This window comes from Dromaius novaehollandiae, chromosome 7 (assembly GCF_036370855.1).
Source record: "Dromaius novaehollandiae isolate bDroNov1 chromosome 7, bDroNov1.hap1, whole genome shotgun sequence".
Classification (NCBI taxonomy): Eukaryota; Metazoa; Chordata; class Aves; order Casuariiformes; family Dromaiidae; genus Dromaius; species Dromaius novaehollandiae.
In genome coordinates, this window is record NC_088104.1 from 32756282 (window position 1) to 32783471 (window position 27190).

The 27190-nt window shown below is 41.0% G+C and overlaps 1 protein-coding gene across 3 annotated transcripts; it reads right to left on the reverse strand.

Annotated features, from left to right (window-relative positions):
- Positions 1-386: 386 nt before the first annotated feature.
- Positions 387-27190, reverse strand: STAT1 (signal transducer and activator of transcription 1). Of its 3 annotated transcripts, XM_064515102.1 has the most exons (25): positions 27067-27161; positions 25803-26051; positions 24845-24973; positions 24053-24197; positions 22652-22750; positions 20832-20927; positions 19976-20054; positions 18508-18599; positions 17777-17928; positions 17357-17515; positions 16065-16157; positions 15511-15570; positions 14241-14270; positions 14061-14154; positions 13122-13163; positions 12138-12221; positions 11522-11620; positions 10826-10961; positions 9725-9780; positions 8522-8616; positions 5770-5909; positions 4196-4381; positions 3511-3586; positions 2947-3049; positions 387-2473 (listed from the first exon to the last, which is right to left on the reverse strand). In XM_064515102.1, exons 3-25 carry the CDS (start codon positions 24970-24972, stop codon positions 2450-2452), a joined length of 2268 nt encoding a protein of 755 aa, XP_064371172.1. In that variant the 5' UTR covers position 24973; positions 25803-26051; positions 27067-27161; the 3' UTR covers positions 387-2449. The 3 variants fall into 3 exon arrangements, with proteins under 3 accessions (XP_064371172.1, XP_025955048.2, XP_025954902.2); XM_026099263.2 differs by lacking the exon at positions 25803-26051 and having other exon boundaries at positions 3511-3580; positions 27067-27190; XM_026099117.2 differs by lacking the exon at positions 25803-26051 and having other exon boundaries at positions 27067-27190.

The following is a 27190-nucleotide window of genomic DNA, read 5'->3' on the forward strand; positions in this document are numbered from 1 at the left end:
ATCATGTCACTTAACAGCCACAGAGGAAAAATGATACAACAGTGGCCAGTTTGACAGACTCAGCTGACAGCTAAACTCTAGTTCAATTATTTTCCTGTTTAACTTACATTTCAACAGAACCAACTTGTATTTCTAATGTAATTGAAAGATTCACAGTGATGTGAAATACGCAGTAATAAAACAATTATTTTAACAGCCCCTTCTCTGAAGCCATATGCTGAGAACTCTGTCATGCAGACTGATTAGCTACAATGCAATTGATTAAAAACATTTCTATTGCCTTAAGTCAGAGATAAAACTGCTTAGTAGCAAAAACAAGTTTAAATTGAAATATGCAGTAAACTCAAAGATGCACCTTTAAAACAGTAATAACTAAAACACAAGAGGAAGGACAAAAGTGCCAATGGACACTTCAGTTTATTTTAAATGGCAAAAGAATTAATATTCCACTGGAAAAAACCACTGCTTTTACAACTATTGCCATTTAAAGATGAAACCATGAATAATAAGGCCATTGCTTTAAATCTCACAAGAAAATATGACTCCATTAGATAAAATATAAAAGTACTGAGAACAAGAACTTGCATACAGAACATGAGTACAAGCTGCAGCTCAAAGAACAGATGTTTGATTCCATATTAAAATCAGAAGATACACATTCAGCTATTTAATAGAACTAAAGTACTAGGTCACCTACTGTGGTATTCTGTACCACTGTTAACCTCAGTAACCTAGGGTACTAAAATAAGACAACTTGGTGACACTTTCCATTTAAGTACATACTTTGTATGTCCTAGATCCATTAAGAATTTCTTTCCTCTCTAGCTTTTGCAGGGGGTACCTCAGTCTTCCTGGGCACAATGCCCCCAAATTCAACCAGTAATTTATTTTCTAACAGGTGGCTAATTGAGTCAGCATATCAATGGTAGAAAAATACCTCTGCAGCCTCTGTAAGTCACATGTGCCAGTGCTGTCCTCCCAGGCGGTGGGAATGGCCAGCAGTAGGGCCAGGAGTAGCACCTGCACCACAGGCATGGAATCCAGCAGGTTCTGCGGTCCCTCTCATCAGCTGTGTGATAACACCTGCCACCGGTCCAAGGCACCATCTGCTTAGGACAACCCTGTCTCTTAACTGTGAGTTGTGAAGGATCTTTGAATGTGCTGAGAAACAAATCTGTTGCTCCTCTTACATCCTTTAAGCACTCAAGTTTGCATGTCCTGCAACCATTACTCAATATAAATTTAACTTCACTTTCCTGTGCCTTCTCCCCAACTGCAAATACATTTCTTCATCAAAGCCTGTAGCATCTTATAGCTATTCAAATCCACAGTTAAATAAATGCCCTGGTTCATACTGCATAAGAAAATTAAGTGCTGTGCCACCTGTTATAACCTAAATTAGGGAGATGATATTACTGTAAAAAGAAAAGATACTACTGACCAGATCCTATCTTGGGAGGTTAAGCAATGTGAGTAGCAAACTCAAACCCATTTTGTACTCTAAGAGTAGGTTCTCAGTTTGTTTGACAGTGCTATTTGCAGACTGCAGTCATGCTTTCTAAGGCTTCAATCTTAACTCTACGTGGTGACCTGCATGCTCAACATGTGCCAATGCAGCTTTAAGCTGTTTTCCAAAAAGTGTTCTTTGTGAAAAAGATTGTGCAAAGACCTTTCAAAAAGACCTTTCATTAAGAAGCAAGCAAAAATGAAATGCAGGTACTTTTATGGATCATGTTCTCCTGCAGAGCAGTAGGCCATGCCCTTAAAAAAAGATGGAGCTGAGACAGACTTTAATAATATACAGATTCAGTGCAGCATAATACTTGCAGAGTATTTCTCTGCTCCCCTTTTTATGCTGTTGGAGAAAAGTCAAAGCTGCAAAACTTTTTTTAGAAGTAGAAAATTCAAAGCTGCAAAACTTTTTTAGATGTAGAATTGGGAGATGGTGCAAGCTTTCTGAACACAGTCTCCGAAAAAGAACTGTCTCTCCTTTGAAGCCTTCTATGTACAGCCAACTATTTTAAATGTTAAATTTGATTGTTTCACTTAAACAAAAATCCACGTTTCTCCCATCTGTCTCAATGTCCTTGGTGAGGACCTCTCTCATTCCTACTCCTCTCTTGAAAAGATAAGTATTCTCCCTCTCTTCCTGCACTCTGGCACAGCATCTTGTTAATAGAAAAATTCTTTAACAACTCACAAACGAGGAAAAATGCACATAAGAAGGCTACTCAGACTGCTGTTTATATTCTTACTACTTAAATATCTTAGTTAACAGATTAAAAATGGCTACTGGACCTTCACAGTGAGAAACTGATGTGCCATGAAATAGCCAGAGCCTTCCAAAAGAATTGAAATTAAGCTTGATGCTAAGCTGCTGACTGTGGAACAAGATGACAGAGGCATAAGCTACTCAGCTGTGCTAATGATGCAGTAGAGAGCTCAAAATTTAAGTTGAATATGCTGCACACATCTGTAAGAAGAAAAGCACATATTAACAATTACAACTCAAACCAAGTAAAGCCCCAATACTTTACAGTCTTTGCTAACTACTGAACACAAACATGTCCTTCCCAAATAGCACCCTCCCTTCCACTCCCTAAATACCACACAAAGAACTACAGCCTACTCCTTCATCCCCTCCTTTCTTCCCCCTACAAGACAAAGACAGGAAACTTTGCTCTCCTCTTCTTCACTCCTATCACCACAAGAAAGTATGAAGAAGAAAACTCATAGCATTGGGTAAGTCACCTCCAAACACTAGTAGAATGTTTAACTGTCCAGATTCCCAGCTTTTCTTACCCATTTGAAGAGAGCATACGGAGGTATTAGCTTGCATTAAATGTTTGAAGTATTTGAAGGAGACCAAAAAAAAAAAACCAAAAAAACCCCCACTTTGTTGCAACTCAACATCCCCTCCCCAAAACTCTGTTTTGTAATACATACCACCGTATCAATCTCTGCTGGGCCCACCATCCGAGATACCTCATCAAACTCCTCAGGAGACATGGGGAGGAGATTTTCTGGAGACTGGAGCCTAGAAGGGTGGCTGATACAAAGAGAAGAGCAAGGATGGCCTTAAATAAAGTGGGACACAGCTGGGCTACCATGTCTGGCTCTGAGTCCAAAAGTTCCACTAATGGGATCACCTTCACAGGAGACTGAGCCAGTGATAAACACACCGTGCTCTGCAAAGCCAGCATGGCTTTAAGCGAAAGCTAGGAATACTCAGTGATCTACATTCAACTTGACAAGTCTTTCAGAACTTGCTTTTCAAGAAATAATGTCATTACAACTGCCAGTAATTTTCTAGGGTTTTTACCTAAAAATAGTAAGTTTTTCAATCACAGCAGTGCATGAATATGGTGTGACCACATTCTCAAGCCTCAGCAGAAGGAGACAAAAGATTTAATAGGGACACCTGCACCTTAAATATTGTGGAGACACACAAACTACAGCTGAAAAATTACATTAAGTTCCTAGAAATCCAGCATTTTTGTGCAAACTTACACTTCAGATACAGAGATTAACTCGGTCTTGATGTAGCCATTTCCCTTGGGACTATCCAAATCCATAGGCTCTGCGGCTTCAAGGAGAGGAAAAAAGCAGGAAAAAAAAAAAGCAGCTGTTTTTAGCAAGTTTATCTCACATTGCCCATCTTTATTGTTTCAGAAATAAAGCTGGTCACCCAGATAATATGCAAGTCTCTCTCATGCATTTTACAGCACTATGGTTAATTCATTTCTCTTTGGTCAGTTTTTCCTTTTCCCCTGTAGAAAATGGGGAACAAAAACCTCCCCTAACATTTCCTGGAGGTGTATCAATATGTGCTGCAAGGCCTAGCCAGCCAGTATCAGTGCAGTGCAATAGTCACGGTTCTGGCTGTTAGCGGGACCTTGTATCTCTCATAAAAACTGAGTTAGAGGGCCAGAAACAATTCTGTTCTCAGTTTTTGATCTGACTATATGTCATGCTCTGCCTCCTTAAAAACAGATTTTTTTTTTTCGTAACCTTCTAAATTGCTCAGATGCCTATTCTCACTTTTCATCTGAGAAGCACTCAAGCATAGGTTAGGTGGCCAAGACTTTCAGTCCAATTGCTACCCTTTCTTTATATGCTACAGAATTATCCATTGCTGAAGTATCTGAAGAATAAACTGCATGCTTACACCACATTAGCCAGTTATAGCACTCACCCTCCTTAGGTCTGGAGTAGTATTTGCCAAAGGCATTGTCTTTGGGTATATCTGGGTACAGAAACCTCAGTGGATTTTCAGGAATGTTTTCAGCTGCCATCACTTTGTAGTTGCGAATGATATCAGGGAAAGTAACAGCAGAAAGCTCCTTCTTGGTGTATGGTTCTACTGAGTGGAACTGCAGCTCTACAAATGAGAGAAGATGACTTAAAGATGGTTTCAAAGCTTTATGAGAAACTGCTCACAGAAAGTGCAGCTGCACCCACAAATTCAGAGGTCAAGTGAACAGAAGGCTTATGTGAATGAACCTCCCACGCAGCATAACCATTTACAACATCCATTTTCAAAGTGAGCACCACTGTTCTGCAGGGTAGGAAAGGAGAGGGGGGGATAGCATATAGTAATGGTTCTTTGTGCATTTTGGGGTGACCTCTCCATAGAAATTAACTGCCATGTTTCTCTAGTGCAAGCTGTCCTACCATTTACTGTAAATAGTCCTTTTCAGCTTGCTTCCAGAAGAGACTATTTAAACCTTATTACCTACTAGGAAGTTTGATCCTAATAGACCTCAGGGCTCTTACAAAAAGAGAGAAACATAAAGACTCCCCTAAAGCTCCACATACTCTCACTTCTTTTTTCCATCTTTGAGTGTCTCAGGTATGAAGGTAGCAAAAAAAAAAAAGGAGGAGCTCATCCAATTATATTAAGCAGTTTCTCTCTCCACCTGCTGTAGATCTTGGGCTTAGTCAAATAGAGTGTCAACAGCTGTGGCATGGTGGGGGTGGGGGTGGGGTGGGGTGGGGGGTTGGGGAAGTCAGGTCAGGTCATTTAAGTAGAATGATTGGCAGGGGGAAGGACCCTGATAAGACTCAGAGGTGATTTTGTCATGCTGAAGTTTCTGAGTTCCTAGGGTCTCTGAAAGAGGGTGAGAGAAGCACTCTAGCTACCAGAGGAGCTTAGCTGTTCATCTGTCCCTTTCTGGAAACAGGAACAAGAAGAACTACTAGGAGATGGAAGTAAGTGAATATGTGAATTATCTGGGGAGAACAGGGAAAGGAAGGAACAAATGTGATGGACAATGAGTAAAAGAAAGCAGTCTAAGAAAGTAATACTGTGTACCAGGTGAGGCAAGGGGGGAAGCACAGTAGTATGGGGAGCAGGGTGCAGATAGAGTGAACTGCCACAGGAGAGAAATCTCTGACCAGGAAGGTGATAAGGACATGAAGGGAGAGACAGATGTGCATGTGCTAACAGTGTATTGAGAAGAGGGAACTTAAGTAGGCAGGGGAGGCTGTCAAGGCAGTTTGTCCTCAACAAACTTCTAGGCCAAAAGTAGTATCTGAGCAGGGTTTCTAGTCCTGGCTGAAACTCTGAACCATCTACGGTGTGCCTTATGAACTATGGCAGCTAAGGTACGTGTCTGCTGTGGTTTGTGGCCTGTTGCTTGTAAGGATGGTACTACTAGGGTGGTGTCCTGCATTAGTGCTCAGCGTGGAAGAGAAGAGCAAGAAACTTTCTTGTTCTGATGTAAGCTTATGTTCTGAAGACAAAGATATTCTCTATTACTGGCTTACCGCTTTGAGATCCTTCGACCCAAGTAAATGTGATGGCACCCTCTCTGCTGCTTTCACTGAATCTTAGTAAAAATGTCCCTGGACTCTGGTCCTTCAACAAAGCACGTTCTTTCTCTTTACTGATGAAACCCATGATGCAGCTGTAATGTTGAAAAAATCAGATTTACCTCTCAACATGAAATCCAAGCTGTACCAGTCTAGCAAGCAAAACTTAGAAAGCTTCTATCACTTAAAAAAAAAAACAAAAAACCCTAAAGTATTCATAGCAAGCTTACAGAAGGCTTTGTCCTAGGAACTGCTGGGAAAGTAGCAGTAACACTGGAAGGCTAGAGTTGTACTGTGGAAGCCATGAATCACCACAGCTTCCCCTCACCACTCTCTCTCTGTTGCCTGGTGGCTTGTCTGAACTCTGAATATGAAAAATTGACTTTTGCTACCAGAACTGGGGTATAGAAGCAGAAGTCAAGTTAGGTGTGTGCACCATGGTCAGGTGCTAGATAGCAGCTTTAATGTTGAAAGTGTATTAAGGAACAGTTGCTACTTTTCTTTTTGGCAGACGAAACAAACTAAGCTTGCCTGTTATCAGATTACACCCATACAGGTGGTGGGTTTTTTTTAATTTCCTTGTCCATATTTCCCAGAGAAGCTGTTCTGCCTGTGCTATTTCAACCACCAGACTTCCTTGTGCTTAGTGTAGGCAAGAAGGCCACTGTAATAATAACAGCTAATGGACCAGTCTGAACAGGTACTGGGGGGAAGGGGAGCCATACAAGCCAGTGCCAGATCATAACCCTATTCAAGCCCCAAATGCCTTTCTTCAAAAGGTCAGAATTCCTTTGAACTGCTTATTCCTCAAAATATTCCATAAAGTTTTGAACAGTAACTATATGGCAGCACATCAAGTTAGGGAATGTGCTCTCTACACAAACTACTAAATAAGCAATAGTTTTTACTTAGAAATTTCAGGAGCTGTAAGCTGTGTCTTGTTTTTGTTCTGTTTTTCTAAAATAGTGTGGTTCAGATAACAAATGTATTCTGAGTAGTAAATACCTCCTTAAATGATAAACTCTTGCCTTCCCGTCCCCCATGTATGAAGTGGAAGAAAGGTAAGTGTTCTTGAGGCTGTACTACTTATTCCTTTGTATACAAGGGGAGTCATTATCCTAATGAATACTACATATTTGTCAGTCTTTTCTTTTCAAGTATCTTTGCAGTGTTTCTTCCCTTCAGTTTCCCTTTTTGCCTTCCTAGGAAAAAACAAAGATCTGTGACTTTATTTAAAAAAAAAAAAAAAAGGGAGTAACTGCTAAATCTGATTTTGATCACATTTAGGATTTAACTTGCTTTTTTTTTTTCCTAATTAACACTTAGATGGGGGATTGCTCATAACCAAGAGGCAATGTAATGCTGTTTGAGACTGTATATAATCAAAGCCATATACAAAAAGCATCCTGTAGGTACACAACCATACCGAGATGGAACATAAAATAGGAGAGAACTACAACTCTGCTTCAGTAGCAATGACAAAGGTTCCCTTGGCACTGGAGCCCATGGATCTAAGAAATACCTAGACTAAAGTCTGAAAATGGGATCTCTTGGCAGTGCAGAGAGCCCAGCAGCTCCTTCTGCAGTGCTTAACAGAAGCTAGACACCTCTGTAGACCTGCACTGCTCATAAGTGCTGCTCACATGCCCCTCGAGAGAAGCACAGTCTCTACCCTGATCAGAAATGCCTGAGCTCAGAAGTGCCAGTTTCCCTGGCTTATGGATATGACTGGGAAACAGCTGGAGTGGATATCTCCCAGATGGGCAAAGCATGCTCGGGGAGGAAGGCAGGCATGCACAAGTTAGTACGCTAGCTTAAGTGATTCTGGCACCTCTAGATTTGACAAATGCGAAGTTCTGTTGGGTGTTTGTCATCTGCTTGCTGCACTTCAGGCAGTGAAACAAGGCTGTATAGTACACAGACTAGATAAAACTCTCATATGAAAGTAGGAGTTAATAATTTGGAGCCTGAATGTAGCAAGACAGAGTAATTCTGCTGTTGTAGATTCTGCAGACTTGCAGGATACTAGGATGCTCTGCTGTGAGCAAGCTGTGCACAGGGTTTCATAATATGGCTGAACCTAAACAAACAACTAAAATACAGGATTGTGACCTTGGCTGAATCTGCTTCTTGCAGCAATACCAGAATTCAAGGTTTACCAACCCAGTGTTAAAGGGCAAATGGAACTGGTTTTCAATCTGTCAGTCTTACTACTTTCTACTCTAAAAATCAGTAAAGATTAATTTCTGGACTCAAACTACTAGTAAAAAGTTCAGAGTCTGGCTGCTGCCACCTACAGGCTCTCAAATGCTGGGCTGTGTGTGTGTTTACTATGGATGATTTCTTTATGAATTATTCTTTGTACTTTAGTCTTCCCTGACAAACAGAAAGAGGGTCTGTTCTAGGGTGTGAAGAAAGGTTTTTTTGCCTCTGCTTCAATTATATTCTAACATCCAAGGCACTGCTCTTCTGTGGTTTTAGTGGCACCTCAGATGACCATCTGACACTTTTACTTAAGCAGTTGCATCAATAGAGATGTCCTCACTATTAGAATTTTGTTTTCCTAGACCCTTTTGGTTGCAGGTTCCACTTTGCTGGACCCAAAATAACAGCACAAACAACATCACAGCCTGAGGATGCACCTGCTAGCCTAAGTGAAAGGCTTGAGACAATGACCACATCTTTGTTAACTCCACTCAGATCTTACCCATCATTCCAGAGACACAGGAGATGCTTCTTAATAAGCTCCAAGATTCCTTCAATCCACAGCCAAAAGGGGAAATTTTTATCATTTATATTTTCCTGAAATTCAGAGTGTGGAAAAAGTGGGGGAGGGGAAGAATAGTGATAATGAAATGCAAGTCTTGTTAGGTTGGGGGGCGGGGGGGGAAGGGGAAGCAAGCAGGCTTGTGATCCTGTCCTAACAGGTGCCAGCATCTTCCTGCTTTTGTGCATTTCCTAGCTGTGTTTTTCCTCCCCCTCCTCTGCTCTCCCCCTTCTGTTCTTTGCCATTTTTCCACTTTCTCTTAGCTTCATAGCTTCTGTCCTTTTGAAGTAGACTATTGAGAATGAAGCATATACTGGATCTTAAGGCAAGCAGCAATGTGATGTTGGGTAGAGGCCTGCCTGAGCCTATGGTATCCACAAATGTGATCAGACACCTTTCATGCAGCTATACTGGGTTAAGAAGGCAGAAAAGGCTCTGAGTGCAGCCTGGGCACTGCCCTTACTGGAGCTCTCGGACACTCAACCTGTTCTATAGGGCTTTAAAGCAGGTTCCTTGGCAGAATGGGTTAGAGGGTAGAGCCACCTTCTGTTTGGACTTGGATTTCCATTCCTCTGGACAGGCCCTTACTAATGAACCTGAGTGCTTGCAGGTCACCAGAGGTTTGCCACTGTTTTCCCCTGGGCTCTGCTCCTTGTTCCTGTCACCTGCTGCTTATTCATACCAACACATATCATAGTGTTTAAAGTCGAAGTGTGGGGAAGAGTCATCCTATCTTACTGCAGACTGCTGCAGCCAGGGTTATGAAATCTCATGATGTGGCTTTCTACAGTCATGCTAACCCTCTTGGCTACCCTGTGTTAACCCTCACCCTAACTCTGCTGCTCCTGGTCTGGGAAATGCTTTTCACTAAGATGGAAGAAATGCTCATATTGCTGTTTTCTGATGCTTTTGGTAGTGATTACAAAAGGAAAACTATTCTATTAATAGCCATCTCAAAATCATCTACCACTTGCTGTTACAAGTCCTTTTCCCTCCTTCCCCTGCTACTTTAACCCCCCCACCAAAACCCCTTACAACTACAGGAACTCTAGAATAATTAGTGTAAACTACTGAAAAAGAAAGCATCCTGAAAAACAAAACAAAGCTCTGTATTCTGTCTCAATTTTTAAACTGAGTTCATACCTTGCAGAATCTTGTCCAAGGAATAAGGCCATCATGAGATCCTCCACTTGTTGGCCCTAAACGGAATAAACTGACTTCAGTCACACTGAGTAAGTTACTTATGGAAAGTAAATTACCTATAGCACCAAGATCTGAGTGTTTGTTTATAACTCTCTTAGCTCTTGGGCTAAGAAAGAAATGAATAGCTACTGTATTTCCAAGGCTAAAGCAGGGAGAGCACAATGGCTTGCAAGGTTTCCCTCTGGAAACATTCACTGCCTAAGAACGACAAAAATCTATTTTAACAGGCCACACAGAGCAACATGGACTTGCATAATGGAATCCAATTCATTTTGATAGTTGCTACACTGCTACATGTAGCACTTCTCAGTTTTAAAACACTTCCAGGAAAGAGATCCAAATCATTCATCTCTCTTCTCCACCAAAACAAGAAAATTGCAAGGCATACTGCTCTTCTGTAGGAGTATAGTAGACCCTCACAACATCATTCTAAGACTAAGCACTTCTGCTGTCTCAGTTCTGCTGACTTGCAGGCCTCTAACTCCTGTCCTGCTCCTGGCAGGCCTAGTCTCTTCATTCCTGTTACAATCAAGTGGGCTTTTTTCCTCTTGTTCTAATCATGTCAACCATGTTCTGTAGTCACTTCCTAACTGCAAAGAAATCTTATGTTGTGACTACAATACCTAGAGCTTTGCTGCCCTTGCCTATATTCAGGGCCCAATTCTTTCCATAGCATAGTCAGTAGACTATACTATGGACTTCAGTTATGTCAGAAAACAGCTTTTCTTCCTTCTCTCTAAGAACAAATTTAATTAGGAAGCTTGTTTTTCATACTGCTAGTATTAGAGACCAAGATTCTGTCAAATATTGCATCACAAAAGCAGTATGTGAGTTGTACCCTGTTAAACTTCACTTGCTTCTGAACTCTACCCTTCTAAAGACTGGAAAACACTTCACTGCCACATGTAATATTGTGTGAGGAGGGGAAAGGATTGAGAGGAAGTAAAAAATCTTAAATGCAGAAAATATAGCTTCAATACAAACAGGCCATTACTTATTCAGTAGAACCAAAAGGTATAGAGTGCTGAAATAAGACCATACCAAGTAGCTTCTCTCCAAGCATGCTCAACTGATCTGCATTAAGTCCTCTCTTTGTTACAGAAGAAAACTGCCAACTCAAAACTTCAGAAAGTTTAGACCACTTTGCATAGGGTGGATTCAGAAAGAAGGACAAGTTCTAGAATGCAGGGGAAAATAAAACATATAGTTAGGTAATTTTGGAATGGAGGGGGGAAAACTTTGCATAAGTGCATCCTACCAAAAAAATGCAGATTTGGGAATGGATGTCAGCTTGAGACAGATCTGGAAAAGAAGGCTGCTATTCCGATGGGCACTCTTTACCAGGAAAAGTGCTTGCTTTTGGACATTAATATTACCCAATGGAAGAATGCTTACATTAATCAAGTGCAGTGGATTTGAATTCTCAATTATGTATCTGGCTTCTCATTGTATGCTGTATATGCTGAATACAATGTATAACATCCTTACATGTGTTCCAAACACTGCTTTTCTTAGGACAGGAGAAATAATTCACCCTGCCTTCCCTTTCACATCTGAAAGCCATTAAGGAAATCATCTGCATTGGAAAAAACTGCATAAACCACTTTATATAAAGATAATCCTTGAAAATTTCACATAGTACTTCTGATATAGAGTTAGGAACTGTGGAAGAAGTTCTTCCACATAAAAAGGACCAAGAAGGGCATAGGTTTTTGGTTGGTTTGTTTTTGCAAATACCTTGGGATCAGTAGAGAGCATGTTGAACCACAAGATAGAAGCCCATCCACTTGGCAGCTGGCTCACATTTGAGATCACAATAATAGGAAGGGATGTGGTCTGAAAGATACAGGAGGAAACATGTCAGGCTATTCCATACTCTTGCTGCAGTCCTCTAGACTATCTACAGATGAGTTTCCATTACAATTCCCTGTGATCATAACTAAACTTTTCCACTCAAAGTTTGCATGCAGTGGTGAGAATTTCAGTATGATGAAGTACTAGAAAGGAAGATTCAAGTGACTTGTCTGATAATTTTGACAGTGGCTTTCACTTAATATTAGTTATTATAGCATGTTTACTAATAACAGTTCATACACTGCTTCTGAAATAAGTGTAAATTGATATCTAGAGAACTTAAAACACAGTTAGCAGATGTTTTGCAAAGTATATTCCCCTGCTTCTTACACAGAGATTGGAGAGCATTCTTGCTATGCAGAGATGTTGTGAAGTGTCATCTGTGCATTTGGAAATAACGGAAAGTGCTTAATATACAAGTTTTTTAAAAAAAATGTATGTCATTCACTCTGAAAATCTACAGGGAGTTAATTCCAGTTACCTTCTATTTAAGACATACCTCTAGATCTATTACCAAGCCAGGCTGGCACAGCTGCGTCTCAAAGCTCAAAGAGTGAAGTTCTTCTGTTACAATGAGAGGACCCTTTAAAGACAGAAAAATCATAAATTTAACTAAAAATCTGAAACACTTGTTGGAGGATGGTAGCCTTACTATCTCCTCCTAATATTGCATTAAATAATGTTCAGAAACAAACATTGCAGTCTTACTTGATTATTCTAGCTGAACCAGTACTGCAAAACTGTTCCCTTTAGCATCTGATAGTTGATACAGACTAAGTCCCCTATTAATCATTCTTCCCTAAGACATTCAAATGAATGTTTCAAGGAATTAAAATAGCTATCACAGGGCAGAGTTTTCTTTTCTTTTTTAATGTAGTAGTCTCCCAAATTAGACAAACTGTATTTCTCTTCCTTCCGGCCTACCTTTCAACGAGATGCTTTATCAGGACCCTAATATTTAACCTTTTACTAAAACTTCCAGGGGTAAAAAGTCCATTTATATGGGGGTCTGTGAGGAATTCATCATGGCAGAACCTTCTCTGCCTAAGCATGAAGAATACTCACTTCTCTAGAGACTCCTTGCTCTGGGATATCCCTTGCTCTGGCCTTCATAAAGTTTACAAGTTACAGTCAAGAGACAACGGTAACTTCCTACAAACTGTTTGCCCCTTTGAGTAGGAACTGCCTAGGCATCCCTTTTATGGCTGCTATTCAGAAGCCACAGAAAAATCTGTAATTGGTGGAAAGTCCCATTACAGTTAGCTGCCAATGAGGGAAAGTCCAAGAGAGACTGTTCTGGTAGTAGTTCCCTTTTCTGGATGGCTCTTACGCAGATGGATCTTTTTCTAGAAGTACTGAGCTGCTCTACTATTAATGTCTCATCTGATGTGTTTCTTCATGGTGCTGAGTGGAGCTCTGTCTCGAGTGTTCAACTGACTTTTTGGTTATTATGCAAAAGGTCTACCGACAAAGTGCTGCTTACCTCATTTGTTCTGCTTCCTGCATTTTTCTGTTCTTTCAATTGCTGCAAACAAAACAAAGAAAAAATAAATCACTCATCTATTTTAGCCACAAATGAAAGCGGGTAGGGGATGCAAATGCTTGTGTGCCTTAGTTGTTTAACTGGATGGAAACTTGCTGCACTAATGTCTGCACTTATGAGGCTCCAAGTTGTGGAAGACGAAGGATTAAATCATAGGTAACCACTATCCTTTATGAAGCATTCAGCTGTGAAAATAGTTGCTGCAGCCTTATGATGCAATGCCTTTGTATGAGAGGCCTTACAGGAACAGAAGTAGATGAAATCGGGAAGGATCAAACAAAACAGTGGTTTATCAAAATACCTCTCTGAATTTGACAAACTCTGGATGTTGTTAGTGACTGTACTGGACGATGAAAGGATGGGGGAATTCCATGCCAGCTGGTTCAGGGCTAAATGCAAGTTCCTTTCCGGTTGTTACGATGCAACCCATCTCTCTATCTTACATCAGTAGAGCAACAGTGTTCCATAGTGTGCTGAAAGCACGGATTTTCTTGTGGCAGCCCCCCCTTACACAATTTTCTTCTTCCAGTCTTGAAGAGCTTTAAGCTACTCCAAGCTTTCTTACACAAACCCTCCTCTGAAGGGCCCAAACCAGCATTTCTAGGCTTCTTTATCTCTTCCTCCTCCAAGGAACCCATTACTATGTAGACATCACAAGAGCAAATACTGTTTGCCTTTCTGGCTATATTTCAGGATCAAAAGTAGTACTACAACTCAAACAAGCCAAAGATTTCAAAAAGGATAAGAAAAAGAAAGAGAAGCTTTCACACTTCCTCTAATACAAAAGTAAACAGTGACTTCAATATTTAGAACAATTTGTCTTCTTTGTACCACACCCTCTGCCTGCACAATTGGATGTGGCAATAAAAAAAACCCTACCAGGTGTCTGAATTCTGCTGCTAGACTTCCATTAGTAGATTCTTCCATGTTCATTACTTTTGTGTTTGTTCCCAAAATATTAAATTTCCTGAACCTTCACAAAGAGAAGAAAAAGAATTAGGAGCCTCAAATTCATTGAAATTACGCAATAATAATATGTCAAAACATGGTGCCACATACCCTTTGACCGAGTTCTTCTCACTTACATCTCTGTCAAAAAAAAAAAAAAAAAAAAAAAAACTCTTAAAACTTCTGCAGACACAGAATGTGGGTATTTGTTTTAGTAGCTGACAGCTGAGAACTGGTGAAATGCTTCTGTGAAAACTTTTTCTCTTGTGCAAAAGAGAAGGCAGTAAGTTCTGGCAGTCAAAACAAACATTGCATCACATTGGCTATCTTTACTAAGGCTTAAAATTTGCTATGGCGGCTTTATGGAAGTAAGTCTGTTCTCTTACTACACAGCTTGTAATTCTGCTCTGAAACAACCAATATAGCAAGTCTGAAAGGAGATAGAGAATGACAGTACTTTCATACAGTCTGAAGAAATTACATTGCTTGAATCAGTTCTCCCACCTCTGAGTTTTACTAAGTCATGTAATTATCTGAGGCACTTCTCAAACCCTGTTTCCAGATCCCTGTAAGAATTTTTTTTCCCCAACCCTACCCTCCATGCAAGTTTCTGGGCCCCAGAGCTGTTTCAAGTAAACAATGCCCCCTAAAGACTCAAATCAGAAGACAAAACACCTTTCTTTTTTAAAAGCACAAACCCCTCTTATGACCTTACAGCCACTGTCCTGATTTTGGAGAGTCTGTTAGGTGTCCTTCCTCATCCCTGGCCCGTTAAAACAAGTGTTGAATTCATCTTCTCTGTGTTCTTTATAAAGAGTTGCACTTGCTTACAAAGGATTGGTAGAAGTCTGTTTAGATACTCAGTGAAAGCTTGCAGTTATGTCAAATGCTGTTTAAGGGAGCTAGTCTGTGTTTGTAACTCAAAGATAGCTTTAGGATAGCCAGATTCCTCACTAGAGGCTATCCAAAAAGTAAAATATTTTTGAGAAACAACTGAAAAGTAGGGAAGCTGTATGGGGCTAGAAACAGCAGAGTTCTCTGCTATGGTTTCAGCTAGTACTAGCCTGAGTGAAACATCCATAGGAGAGAGAAAAGTGGTCTGCAGTGCATGTGCTGACCAAGCACTACTCTTTGCCCAGACTGATACGGTACTGAGCTCCTTTCCACAAACTTGAGCAGAGCTGGTGGCAGGAAGCTGAGGCCTTCCCTGCTCTGGGCTGATGTCTCTAATGGGGAATAAAGGGGAAGGTGTACCTGCTGCCATGGAGAACCAGCATGCTCCTGGCCAACTCCAACACTAAGACATGATTGCCTTTTGGATTTTTCAGCACAGGGACTGCTTACCATTAGTATACACAGGGATAAGAAAAATGCAACATACTTATCAAACAAAACTTTCACTTTCAAGTTATAGTTCAGCTCCTGCAATTTCACCAGCAATCTGGAAAGAGAAATTAAAAAAAAAAAAACTGTAACTGCAAAACACTTCGATAGCTCTGCTTATTACAGGTTATATTTAAACTGCACAGCTCAGGGCCATATATGGGTCCCAATCCTGCTCCATACAAGATGGTATAGATGTAATGACAGGATAAATTAGCAAGGCCCATAGATACTGCTCCCTCTTCCTTGTCTAGAGATAAGACATTAGCAAATAAGTTATTTTTTCACATGACAGAATGGTCTGCATGTGTCTGTTCAGCTATTTGGTTGTTCTCATATATTCGATACTCCTAACCCCCTAGTAAAGGGTAAAAACTTAAATGCAAATTAAGCTTTGACGGAAGGCATCCCCAGCCACGGAACACTTCCCTTCTGCCTGTCCCTGACTTGGGCAATCGGCCTACCATGTAAGATGTGCAAGCCTCTTGGCTATAGGAAGTCAATGAAATGAAAGTTTTACCATAAAAGAGGAAAGGGGAAGGGGAAACCTACCTCAACTTCACAGTAAACTGTACTCCAGTCTTCAGGACTAATGGCCTCTGAGGATGTGTTGGCATGCAAGGCTGCCTCTCCACCACAAAGGAGCTATGGGGAAAAAACAGATGACAACATTTATTAATATTTTAAGGAAGAAGAAACTACATATAAAGTAAACTTAAAGGTGACTGACTGATACTACTGTACACTTTATCAGTTCATTGTTTCAGTCTTTGCAATGTCTGTGCATCGATTTCTTTGGCTTTTGTTTCAACAGGGCTAAAAAAAATTGAAAGCATAAATGATTTCATAAGGGTTGTCTTTTTTTTTCTAAATACATTAAAGGCTTGGGGAGGAAAGAGTGCTATTTCAAACTTCCCTGAAATCAAATGGCATGTAAATACTGTGATGTAACTAGTATAAGCTGTAAGTGCCAAAAATGGCAAATGAAGTGATTCTCCTCACTCCTTAAACTTAGAGGTATAATGTTGTGACTCAGTGCTCTGTAGCAACACAGACCTAGATGAATTAGCAGGAGATCTGATGAGGGCTAGCAATCCCCAATGGGACACAAACTCCTGAGGTTGATCTATTCTGATGCACCTAGTGCTCCTCTAAGTTGAAAAACTGCCCAGTGTTTTCCAACTGAAGACTAGTACTCAAAGGATTTGAATGGGACTTAGAAAGCCTATGTTTTAGTTTTTAGTGGTTTTAGTCCCCACATAGGGGGGTTACCTATTGTAGATAAGTCCCTGCCCATGCTCTTGTCTGCCAGTTTGCAAATCTTTTGCAGCACAAATTGTTGCCTACTGTGCATTCACAGATTGGGACTTGGTGTAAGCTGGTAGATGCCCTGCTTATCTTTCATCAAAGGGCCTGTAGATGGGTAGAGCTGGACTCCCTATGTGGAATCAAGGAAGATAAGCCAAGAAACAGATGGAGAGTCTGGCACATTTATCTTGGGCATTGCTTGGTGTAGATGGCTTCTTGCCTCCGTTTACTTGAGCTTCCTTGCAGGTTTGGGGCCAAAAGCAAGAAATGGACTAATAGACTAGGAGTCTGATTCTGTTATCAATGCATATTGTAGCAGATCTCATACTGACTTAAATGATGACAGACTGTTAACCCTTTCTACAGGCCTACAGGCTAAATCTCAAAAATGGTCCTTTAGTTTAGTTTTTGTGACAAACTGGAGAAAAGCTCAGAAAATGTAAAGTTGGTGTGCTAAAATATTGAGGGAACAGAAGGGAAGAAGCTCCCCATGTATTCATTTCCACAATGACAAAATGATCTTTCTTGTCTGTTACCTCTGGATCAGTTGTTTGAAAAGACTGTATGTTCGGTCCTGCAGAACTTGTTTGTTTTTTGTGATGGGATCAGGGTCGTACGTAAGTTTCTGCTCCAATTCCTCAAGCTTTTTGAGCTGCTGACGAACTTGCTGTAGACTTTCAGCAACAATGGTGAACCTACAATTACACATTATTTTTAGCATGTTTTTCTGCTGTAATAATGCTGGCCAGATGACTGTCCCTAAGGACTATACAGTGCACAGAGGACACTTCTTGCTCATTGCAGATATCATGAGGTAATAAATTCACTGAAATGAAGTTATGCTATGACAAAATAGATAAGTACAACATAATCAGTACATCTGGCAGATTTGGTGGTGTTCCTTCTTAGCATACTTTAAGGCTCCTGTCTAGTACAGCTGCTGACTGGAGACTTACCAGCTCTGTAGCTGGTCAAGACAGGCGTTGGGTGGGCCACCAATACACGCAGTCTGTTGCCTGTGTTTCCACTCCACCAGCTCCTCGTTAATAAGAGCACTCTGAGTATGCTCTGTGGTGTTCAACAGCTGTATTATTTTGTTCACCACTTCCTACAGAGAATGAGATTCAACTGTTTATAAAGACACTTCATAAAAAAACAACTGTCTTGCAAAACCTTGCAAGGACCTCAAAGTAAGAGCTACTGTCAAAAGAGGATGTTCTTCAAGTCCTTTTTTACCTGGAGTATTTGCTAGATAAAATGGAGAAATAATGCATTTTTAGTGACACTGACTTCTGAAGAGCTAATATCTCATGTCCTCCAAGTGGATAACTGGATCAACCAGTTCTTGCTCTAGATTTGAGTACTGCAACATTAGTGAGCACATTCAACTCTAACATGGCTACAATTTTTTAACGATCTTTCCCTCAAGAACATGACTAATATGAGACTTCCTGTCATTTTTTTCCTCTCAGCTTTACCTGATGATGATAAAGTAAGGTTGCTAGGAGAAGAGAAACACAACAGTTTAAAGTGATTCCAGATTTTTGGTAATAATGCTAAGGGTGAAATCTTGCTTCAAGTAATAGTAATAAACAAGCTTTTTCTTTTTATGATTTGATATGTCAACTCACTGAAAATGAATGTTTGAAATGAAGTGCTGTTGCCTTTTGAAAGAAAAGAGCACTACCTTTCTCTTGATGTCAAGTAATAAAAACATCTTCTTGAGATTCAGCTGTTCTTTCTTATATTCATCCTGTGACACACCGTTGGGTTCATGCTCTGTAAAATAAGTTCAAATTGTAAAGCTGAAGCACCTCTACAGGTTTGCACAGAAAATCCAGAGGATGCCTGATGAGATAGTTCCATGAATGCCTGCAGTTGCAGTGAGGAGCGTGATGGGTTGTGTCCTTGTAGGAACAGGAGTAGGAGAAATGCTGAGAGAAGGGGGGGATCTAACTGGCTAAGGTCAACTGCAGTATATCCTTAAAGTTTAAGGGAGGAAGTTCTGCCTTCTAGATTTTTGGTTCCTCTTTTCCCCCTTCTGAAAGGGCAGAGTGCACCTTGCACACTAATGCAAAGCAAAGGCTTTTTGCCTTTTTTGTGAAATAACTGAGACATGAGTTTGCTTCTTTCTGATACCAAGAATCCAGTTCAAAATAATGATAGTGTGTGTATGTTTTTACAATACAGAAGTTTGTCCTCATGCTGACTTCAAACACGAATCATTCATGTCACTTAACCTGGCAACTAAAGTTAAATGTTATTTCAAGGGAGGGCATTTTACAGCCTCCTGAGGTTAGCCCAGCCTGAGAGTTGCTATCTAGTCTCCCTAGCTACTGCTTCTGCTGACTACTGACTTTACGTTAGAGGCTCTTGACTGCCCCATGGAAGTGCTACCAGCCCCCAGGTATAAACAGGGCAAGATCTTGAGGTCAGTGCTTCTCCTAGTATCTTCCAAACACATCTGCTGAGGGCTAGCCAACTACCAATTTGAGTTGGAAACTAAAGCCTTTCTAGAACAGAGTAGTCAGAAATAATGAATCTTGGCTGTATCACCAGAAATCCCACCAACTTACCTGGCACAGGGTTAGATTTGTCTGGGGAAAGAAATGTAGGACCCTTTAACTATTTCAAACTAATGTGTTTTTGGTTTTTTGGGGTTTTTTTTCTTTCCTTGCATAGAGGAAGCATGTGAAGTTTCTGCACAGAAAGGTATTTTCTATCTTAGATCTGTCTCTAAACATGAGGCTATATAATGAAACTAGTGTTGAGCACAGCTGCATGTGCTTCTCTTGGTAGATAAGGATTCACAAACTTGAAGTGGGAAGGCATGTGTGAAACAAGATGGCAAACTTAACTATTTAGATGCGTGGTTGAGTGGTCCTAGAGTCCATAGGGTTTGCTATTTCTAGCAGCAAAGGGATGTAAAGTGCAAAGGAACGCTAATATTAACAAACAACAGGCTGTCTTACTTCTTTTAAGAATAGACACAGAACACAATTTCAGGAAGTTTCAGCATAAAACAGAATTAATGAAGAAGGGATGTGAGCAGTAAGTTTGACTGCTTATCACTAATTTTAGTTTCCTGACATAAGACAGCAGTGTTACTCTTATCAAGTGCATGCAATAGGATTTGTCCTGTATAAGATTCTCACCTCTGTTCTGCAAGGTTTTACATTTAAAGTCATATTCATCCTGCACATCCTCTAACGTCTTGATGTCTTGCTCCACATCCTATAAAGCATGAATCAAGTTGGCCACAATTATTTAATATTTTCATATAATGCAAGACTCTCACTGGTTAGGAACTAGCTAACACTAGCTATTTATGCAGATAAATTCCTGTTTTATAGTAATGTCTTCTCCTGGAACTCTTTAACAAGAAATACCCCTAAACTTAACTGCCTCCTATTCACCCTCCCCATTCTCTGCTAACAAAAATCTGTTTATAATAAAATATGGAAAAGCTCTCATACAATCTAGCCATATAAGTTCCACAGAATTTAGGAGAACTTAGGCTATAGAAGGTAACATTTGGGCCAGTAGCTAGCATTTCAGACAAACTGTCGTATGCTCAAGTATTGCTTGGAGAAAGCTTCCAGTTGCTACCTTATTTGTTCTGTAGACAGTAACTATCTATATGCTAACTGAAAATCTAGCTTCTAGTTAACAACAAAGTCAGTATATAATTTCTTAGAATTTTTCTTCAGATGCTAGCATTTGATGGCTAAACACTTTCATTGTCAAAACTTGAGCACAAGAAGGCATTTTAAAAAGTAATCCTATTGCTAAAATAGTCAGATGAGGGAAAAGCCCCATCTGTATTACTTAGCTATTGACAAATAACTACTTACTGTTTTCAAACATTTGCTGGTGATAAAGTTGAAAACCAATTATCTCAATCTTATTGTTACTTGCCATTAAAAGTCAATTTTATATACTGAAAGTTTTTAAACATTTATGGATTGACAATCACTACTTTAAATATAGTCCTAATTTGACTTTACTTACAATAACACTGTTTTTTACAGCCTTAACTTTTGCATCAAGCTCCTTCTGTTTGTCCAGCATCCCAATCACAGTGTTCTGTATGCTCCCCACTTCCATCTGGGGGAGGCAAGCAGAACAACAACAAAGTCATACCAGGGTGAAGAGTGACAGCAAATATGTATTTTTCTCATTAACATAAATTAGTGGCTTTTGGCAAATAGGCTAATAAAGCATGGTTATTCTGATAATTCATAACAAGATTTTGTTTTATAAACTAGAGTTCAAGTGAGTTTGCAAAGAACACAGGATTAAAAGCTTCCTTTTGTGTGGTTATGCCTTTTTTTAATCATAATAATGCTTTAAAAAAATCTGTTTACTCTTTGCACAAATTCATTCTTTTGTTTGATCTCTTCATGTAATTTTAAGGAAAAAAGCAACAATGCTAGAAAAAGTTGAATCACATCCACATGAAATGTAAGACATGCCCATACAGGGTAAGGGGAAAAGAGAGAAACAGGCTAAGAGCAAAAACCAAAATAGGTGTGTGTAATAGGGTAACCTAGTATGTTAGAAACTCATTTTGTCCAGTGCAGGGCAATCTGGTATGCATGTTTTTGTAAGGATTGTTCTGATTAATTCTTTAACTTAAGCTTAGGTAATCTAAAGAATTCATTTCTATAAACTGGGAAAGGTCCCTCTTCATAGATTTAAGTCAGACCACTAAAGCAATCCAAGCATACTCTAACATTTGGGACTCTCCTTTTATGATGCTTATAGTTGTGCTTGCTTCACGTTTTATCTTCTCAGCTTTCAGAAATGAGAAACTTTAATAAAAGGCAGAGGTAAGGTGTGGTGTTGTACCTAGTGTCAACAATAAGTGCACTGTATAGGAGTACTTATTTCCCTTTTTCATCCCCCAGAACATCTGGCATGATAGAATGGCAGTTGTGTGGGTTTTGTGTCATGTAGCAGAGCAAGGTGCACTGCAGCTGCAAAGTATCTGGGAATGGCTTTGTCAGAGTTGCATTTTTAAAGGAGCTATTCTCAACAGTGCATTAGCTCCCTTGCTTGAGCTTATTACCAAGTACTCTCCCCACTCCCTACAACATGTGGCCAAAAATTTGTCATAAGGGAGGTATTTCAGTATCAAAACTCAATGGGCTTGGCCAGTCATTGTTTTGTTCCTAAATAAGTGGATTACATCTAGCTATATAGATTGCATGCCTTTCCCAACTGCAGATTTTTTTTAATTGCAAAACAAAGATGCAGCATCAGAACAGATGAGGACAGAGAATAATATGGCTTTACCTATGGTTCAGAGGGAAGAAATGGACTTCACTTAAAGAAATAATGAGAGAAATACTCAGAGGTAACTGGGAAGAAGAATATCGCATCATTTTTTCCAGAGACAGTCCAGAGAAGTACCAAAGCTCAGCTACTCAATACAGAGTAAGTTCAGGAGTAAAATGCAGAAGGAAAAGATAAAATCTTCTTAGAGATAAGACAAGCCCTACTTGTTAAACTGTAATAAAACCTGAGCACATCAAGCTATACTACAGTAGCATGGAAAAACAGCTTAGCTTTTACACTGCTCAAAGGAATAAGATTTACTTCCAGCCTCTTTTTCCCTTCAAATGATTCAAACAGCTCAAACAATCCACACTGTGCAAATGGTGCATATTAATGTTCATTCATTCACAATGTTCATGCCTTTAAGAAACACGAGTTGTTGGGCAGAGGGAGGATGACCTGCTGTTCTTTCAGTCTTCCTTCCACTCCATTTGTCTCAAGTAATAGAAGGGGCAGATACAACAGCAGTAGCTATTCCAAGACTAAATTACCTGATTTGACAACTGGGCACTGTTCAGTATTTTCCTCTCCTCTTTCAGACAGTTGTAGATAACCATTGCCATGTGTATTGGGTCTTCTTGGAAGTGATCCTGACATTAGAGACAGTCTGTTAAACACGCATACCCTGAATCTCTTGTCCTTGAGCAAACTGCTTGGTAAAAAGATTAGCAAGTGACTATTGCTTAAGCTTCAAGGGCACACACAGGCCATGGTGTCTTCTAAGATTATAAGTAGTGCAACAGCTGCAACTCTCACTGTTTAAAATAATGCACTACTTTGCCAGCTATTCTACTTCATTAGTATAAAAGAGATGAGACTCAACACAAAACAATGGTAAACAGCTGTGTTTGGGAGAAGGGAGATACTACACTATAGGCATAGGGAGAGCTCATCCTCTCCTGACAGCCACACCTCTGCTCCTTTGAGGTGTAGCTGCTGGATTTGAAGGGTTGTTGCTCTAGTTTGACAGGTACAGCTCTTGCTGAGGCACGTGAAAGAGAAAAGTTTGCTGTAGCTTATGAACAGGGCCAAGGCTGGAAACAATATTTTACATACATAAGGTTGAAATGTGTTTTGGATTAAGTACTACCCTGCCCAAGATGCCACTGCCCCAGGAATCACTGAGCTGTCCCTGCCTTCTTGACTGATTTCTATCATTGCTGGTATACAGTTATAATGAGATAAGCACAGTGTGGTCATGTTCTCCTGCCCTCCTCAGAAAACACTTCCCCAGTGGTGATCTGTGGTGAGGATAAGCTAGCTATGTGAGAATAGGCTGCAGGAAGGGTGACTCTGTGGAAGATACTCCAGTACAGAGCCCTACAGTAGCTCCTTTTGCAGGCTTTTAAAGAACAGAGAGGAGGGGAAGACCAGCTAAGGAAAAATAATGAAATCAGCTATGGATATATTCTGCAGTGCCATACTCTACGCAAACTGCTTTGGTCCTTTTCTTTGTCAGTACAATATGGTGTGCAGAAGTGGTATCTCATCACAAGTCCTTTGCTATCAACTGTGGTTCTGTAGTTACATGGAAAGGATTTCTTCCCCTGCTTCCCCCTGTGTTTTTTCTGCTGCACCAAAGACTTGTTGGGATACTGACGAAATTGATTGGGAAGGGGTAAGGTAAATGAAACTTCATTTATAGAAGTGCTGCCAAGTACATGGAGTAAATACCTTACAAAGTACAACTTTTTTATTTCTACAGTTCTCAGAAACAGTTTCTAACTGTAAACAATTAAAAACCAAAATAGAGTATGTTTAAATTCTGACTTAAATTAGGTTTCTCACAAATATTCTGCAAAAATATCTCATGTCAAGGTAGTCTTAGAGGGATCCAATTGTTACAACTGAAACAATCTAAGCAAATGTACAAGCATATGCCCCAGGCATACCTGAAGATTACGTTTGCTTTTCCTTATGTTGTGTTGCAGCAAGAAGTTGTTTTCTATCAAAAATCGACTAAATTGATCATCAAGCTGTGACAACAGGTCATGGAATAGCACCGTAGCAAAAGATACGTTGTTGGCTGCATGTTCCCTAGAACAATTTAAGGCATGCTTGTGTTAAATATGCTTTCAACAGGTGTTCAAGAAACAAAATAGTGTACTATTTTTCTCCCTGACTCCAGTTGTAGTTTGTAAGCAGTAAGAATCACTTGTAAATGCAACCAAGTTCCATTCCCTCTTAACTTCACTTTCTGTGATTCAGAAATGCTGTGTTTTCCTCTATAGTATTCTTGCCACATACTGTGTAATTTCATTCACGCGTTCCATGAGCATCAGAAAGCCGAAAGCGAACCTGATGCATGTGCATGTTGTAACTCAGTTTTACAAGAAGACGCTCCGTACACATCTTGGCAAAAGTTCAAAGCCAGAAAACAGTGAGACACAGACACCAAGGTAACATGTCTGTCCTAAAACAGCTGCTTCCATGACAGACCAATCAAAGGAAAAATGGGAATACACTTAGTCTAGATATCAGGCCCCTCTAGAAAACCCTGAAGAGGGATGGGAACAAAGAGTAGCAGACGCACAGCTACTGGATGTCCTTACCAGCAAAGGTTTACCGAGCGGCTTCCTTCCCCAGCACTTCTCTGCTGCCTGTGACTCTGCATGGGAGAACTGCTTGTCATGTAACCTGAAAGTTAATTTCTATGCACATCACCACTAGTCCCTCATGCTTACCAGTCTTGGTTTTCCAGCCACTGCGCCAGGTACTGTCTGATTTCCATAGGAAAGCTGTCATCATACAGCTGGTGAACTTGTTCCAAAAACTTGGAATCAAGTTGCTGCAGTTGATACCACTGAGTCATCCTGGAAAAAAAAATGTAAATGATTAATATTTGGACTGAACTAGTGAAAAGTCACTCACTTAAAGTTCTCATTAAAAAGGGCAAAATTGAATGAGCAGGAAGGAAAAGTGTTTTCAGCAAACAAAAACGTATTTTGTTTTCAGATGTAACAGAAAAAGCTAATCATAAGAACTGAATATGACTTTTTCCATGCCTGTTTTAATTTTCTAAAAAAATTGCAAATTAAGACAGTCACCATACTATTTCATGAAAAATAACTCAAAGTTAAATCACACTTTATGGAAACTTGCATTTCTTTTTTGCTTTGAATCCCTGTTCACAGCACTTAGGGTACTGGTAGTGTTACTATTTTTCTATGTTTTCTTCCTTAGTCCTTGTTAAGGGGATATATCCCTATGAGTATCCCTACACTCATACGCATGTATGAGTAGCTGTGTGCCCTATACCTGTACTCAGCAGGATTGAGATCCTGTTTTGTCTGTGCAGATATACTCCCCACTGATCCCAGAGGTGGGAGAAGTATGGCTGAAAAACCAAGGGAACCTCTAGCGGCTCACTTTTAGGTACTATGTGTGTCTGTACTTACCTGCTCTGAAGATGGTCTAGACCTCAGGTTGCTTTAAATGGAGAAGTATTTGAGACATGTTCTCTTCATATTATGTTTTAGTTATTATAATCAGATTTTCATGCTGAATTTGTCCTCTCTGCAGTAGACATGGGTTATCTAGAATTAACTAGTATGGCTGAGAGAAGCCATGCTGTACAGTCAGTGCTTTTATTACGAAATGGCTGTTAGCTCTGATGTATGGACTCTTGCTACAAACAGTTACCTCCTCCTTCCTGGGCTGCAGGTTAATGTCTTGCAGTAGTGGCAGGCAAAGATATGTCCAGGGAAGAGATGCTGAGCTCAGGTGGAGACATGTAAGCCCACTTGCATCTGTAACCTCTTCAAAAAGGTGATAAGACCTATCCAAAGGACAGTGCATCCTCTGGGGTGAAGGAGTACCTTATATGTGGGCTGCAGCCAAATCCATTAATGTTTGTATGCCAGATTCCTCAGCTGCTGTGCTGCATATAGTCTGTGGGAGAAGTAAGCCTGAGGTAAAAATGCTGCGATGTTTAAAGTAAGGGCTCTGGGGCTCTTTGGTGTGGGCAGGATTCCAATTATAGGTAACACAGCAGTTAATTTGAATACACTGTAGTGGCACCAAGGCAAACAGTTAAAGCATGACATAGGTGAGGAAAGCTGGAAGGGTGTATCTAAACACATGAAGTTATTTTATTTTTTTTCTTTTTATACTGCTTAAAGAAAGCTGTAAGATACTCCAGTCCTCCTGTGTCTTAAAGCAACCAAATTGCAAAAGGGCTTAGGAAGCTTGGCAAAGGACCATCTGAATTGTGGGTTAAAGAGCAATGTGATAGTGTAGCAAATATGATCCTTGGAGATGCAAGCAGGGAAACGCTGATGAAGTGGGGAGGAAGTCCGTACCACTTGTGGAGAAACTGTGACCGAGACTGGTGGTGCAGAGGGCTCAGCCTGGCACTGACAAGCGGGGTGCGCGAGGTGGGAACGCCTGCTTTGCTCTTTCGTCTCCCCTTGGGTACTGGTGATGCAGCCGCCGTCCGTGTGCCCCTCTGTGGGGAGCACGGGCCTGGCAGGGAGCCCCTTCTCCAGATCACCTCCTGCCCCACAGCCGTGGGGCTCATGTACCGCCAGCAGCAGCTCCGGTCCCGCCGTGAGGCGACAGGGCTTCGCCTCCTGGCGAACGGCCGCGCTCGAGGGCTCCTTCCTCGTCGGCTGAGCGCTACCACCACCTAGCTCCGCTGTGAGCGTCTCGTAACGACTCATTTTTAGTATCGCTTCGGGCTGCCTAGTTGACCGCCGGGAAAGCGGGCGCTCGCAGACGGCGCCGGGCGCAGGGCACCTGTCCCTGCCGGCTGGGAGCCCGCCCCGCCCCCCCGCGGCTCCCTGCGGGCCGGGTGCCAGGGCAGGCGGGCGCGGCGGCGGCAGCTCCCCCCTTCTCTCCCTGCGCCCCGCCCTCCCCCCTCCGGCCCCGCCGCGGCCGTTGGCCCCCGCGCGCCGCCCGCACTTACTCGGAGACGAGGCCGCGCTCCAGGTCTGCGCCGCGACAGCCGCCTGTGCCGGGAAATATCCGCGAAGACGCGACCCCGCGGCCCGCCCGAGGGCCAATGGGAGCCTCGCCACCGCCGCCTCGGC

Bases quoted from the DNA above. Each gene is read 5' to 3' on its own strand.
- STAT1 (XM_026099117.2), bottom strand. From the start codon at position 24,972: ATGACTCAGTGGTATCAACTGCAGCAACTTGATTCCAAGTTTTTGGAA. The intron at 24,198-24,844 runs GTAAGCATGAGG...AAATTGTTCTAG, and splicing joins TGGCTGGAAAACCAAGACTG to GGAACATGCAGCCAACAACG. The intron at 15,571-16,064 runs GTAGGTTTCCCC...TTCTCTTTCCAG, and splicing joins CAGTTTACTGTGAAGTTGAG to ATTGCTGGTGAAATTGCAGG.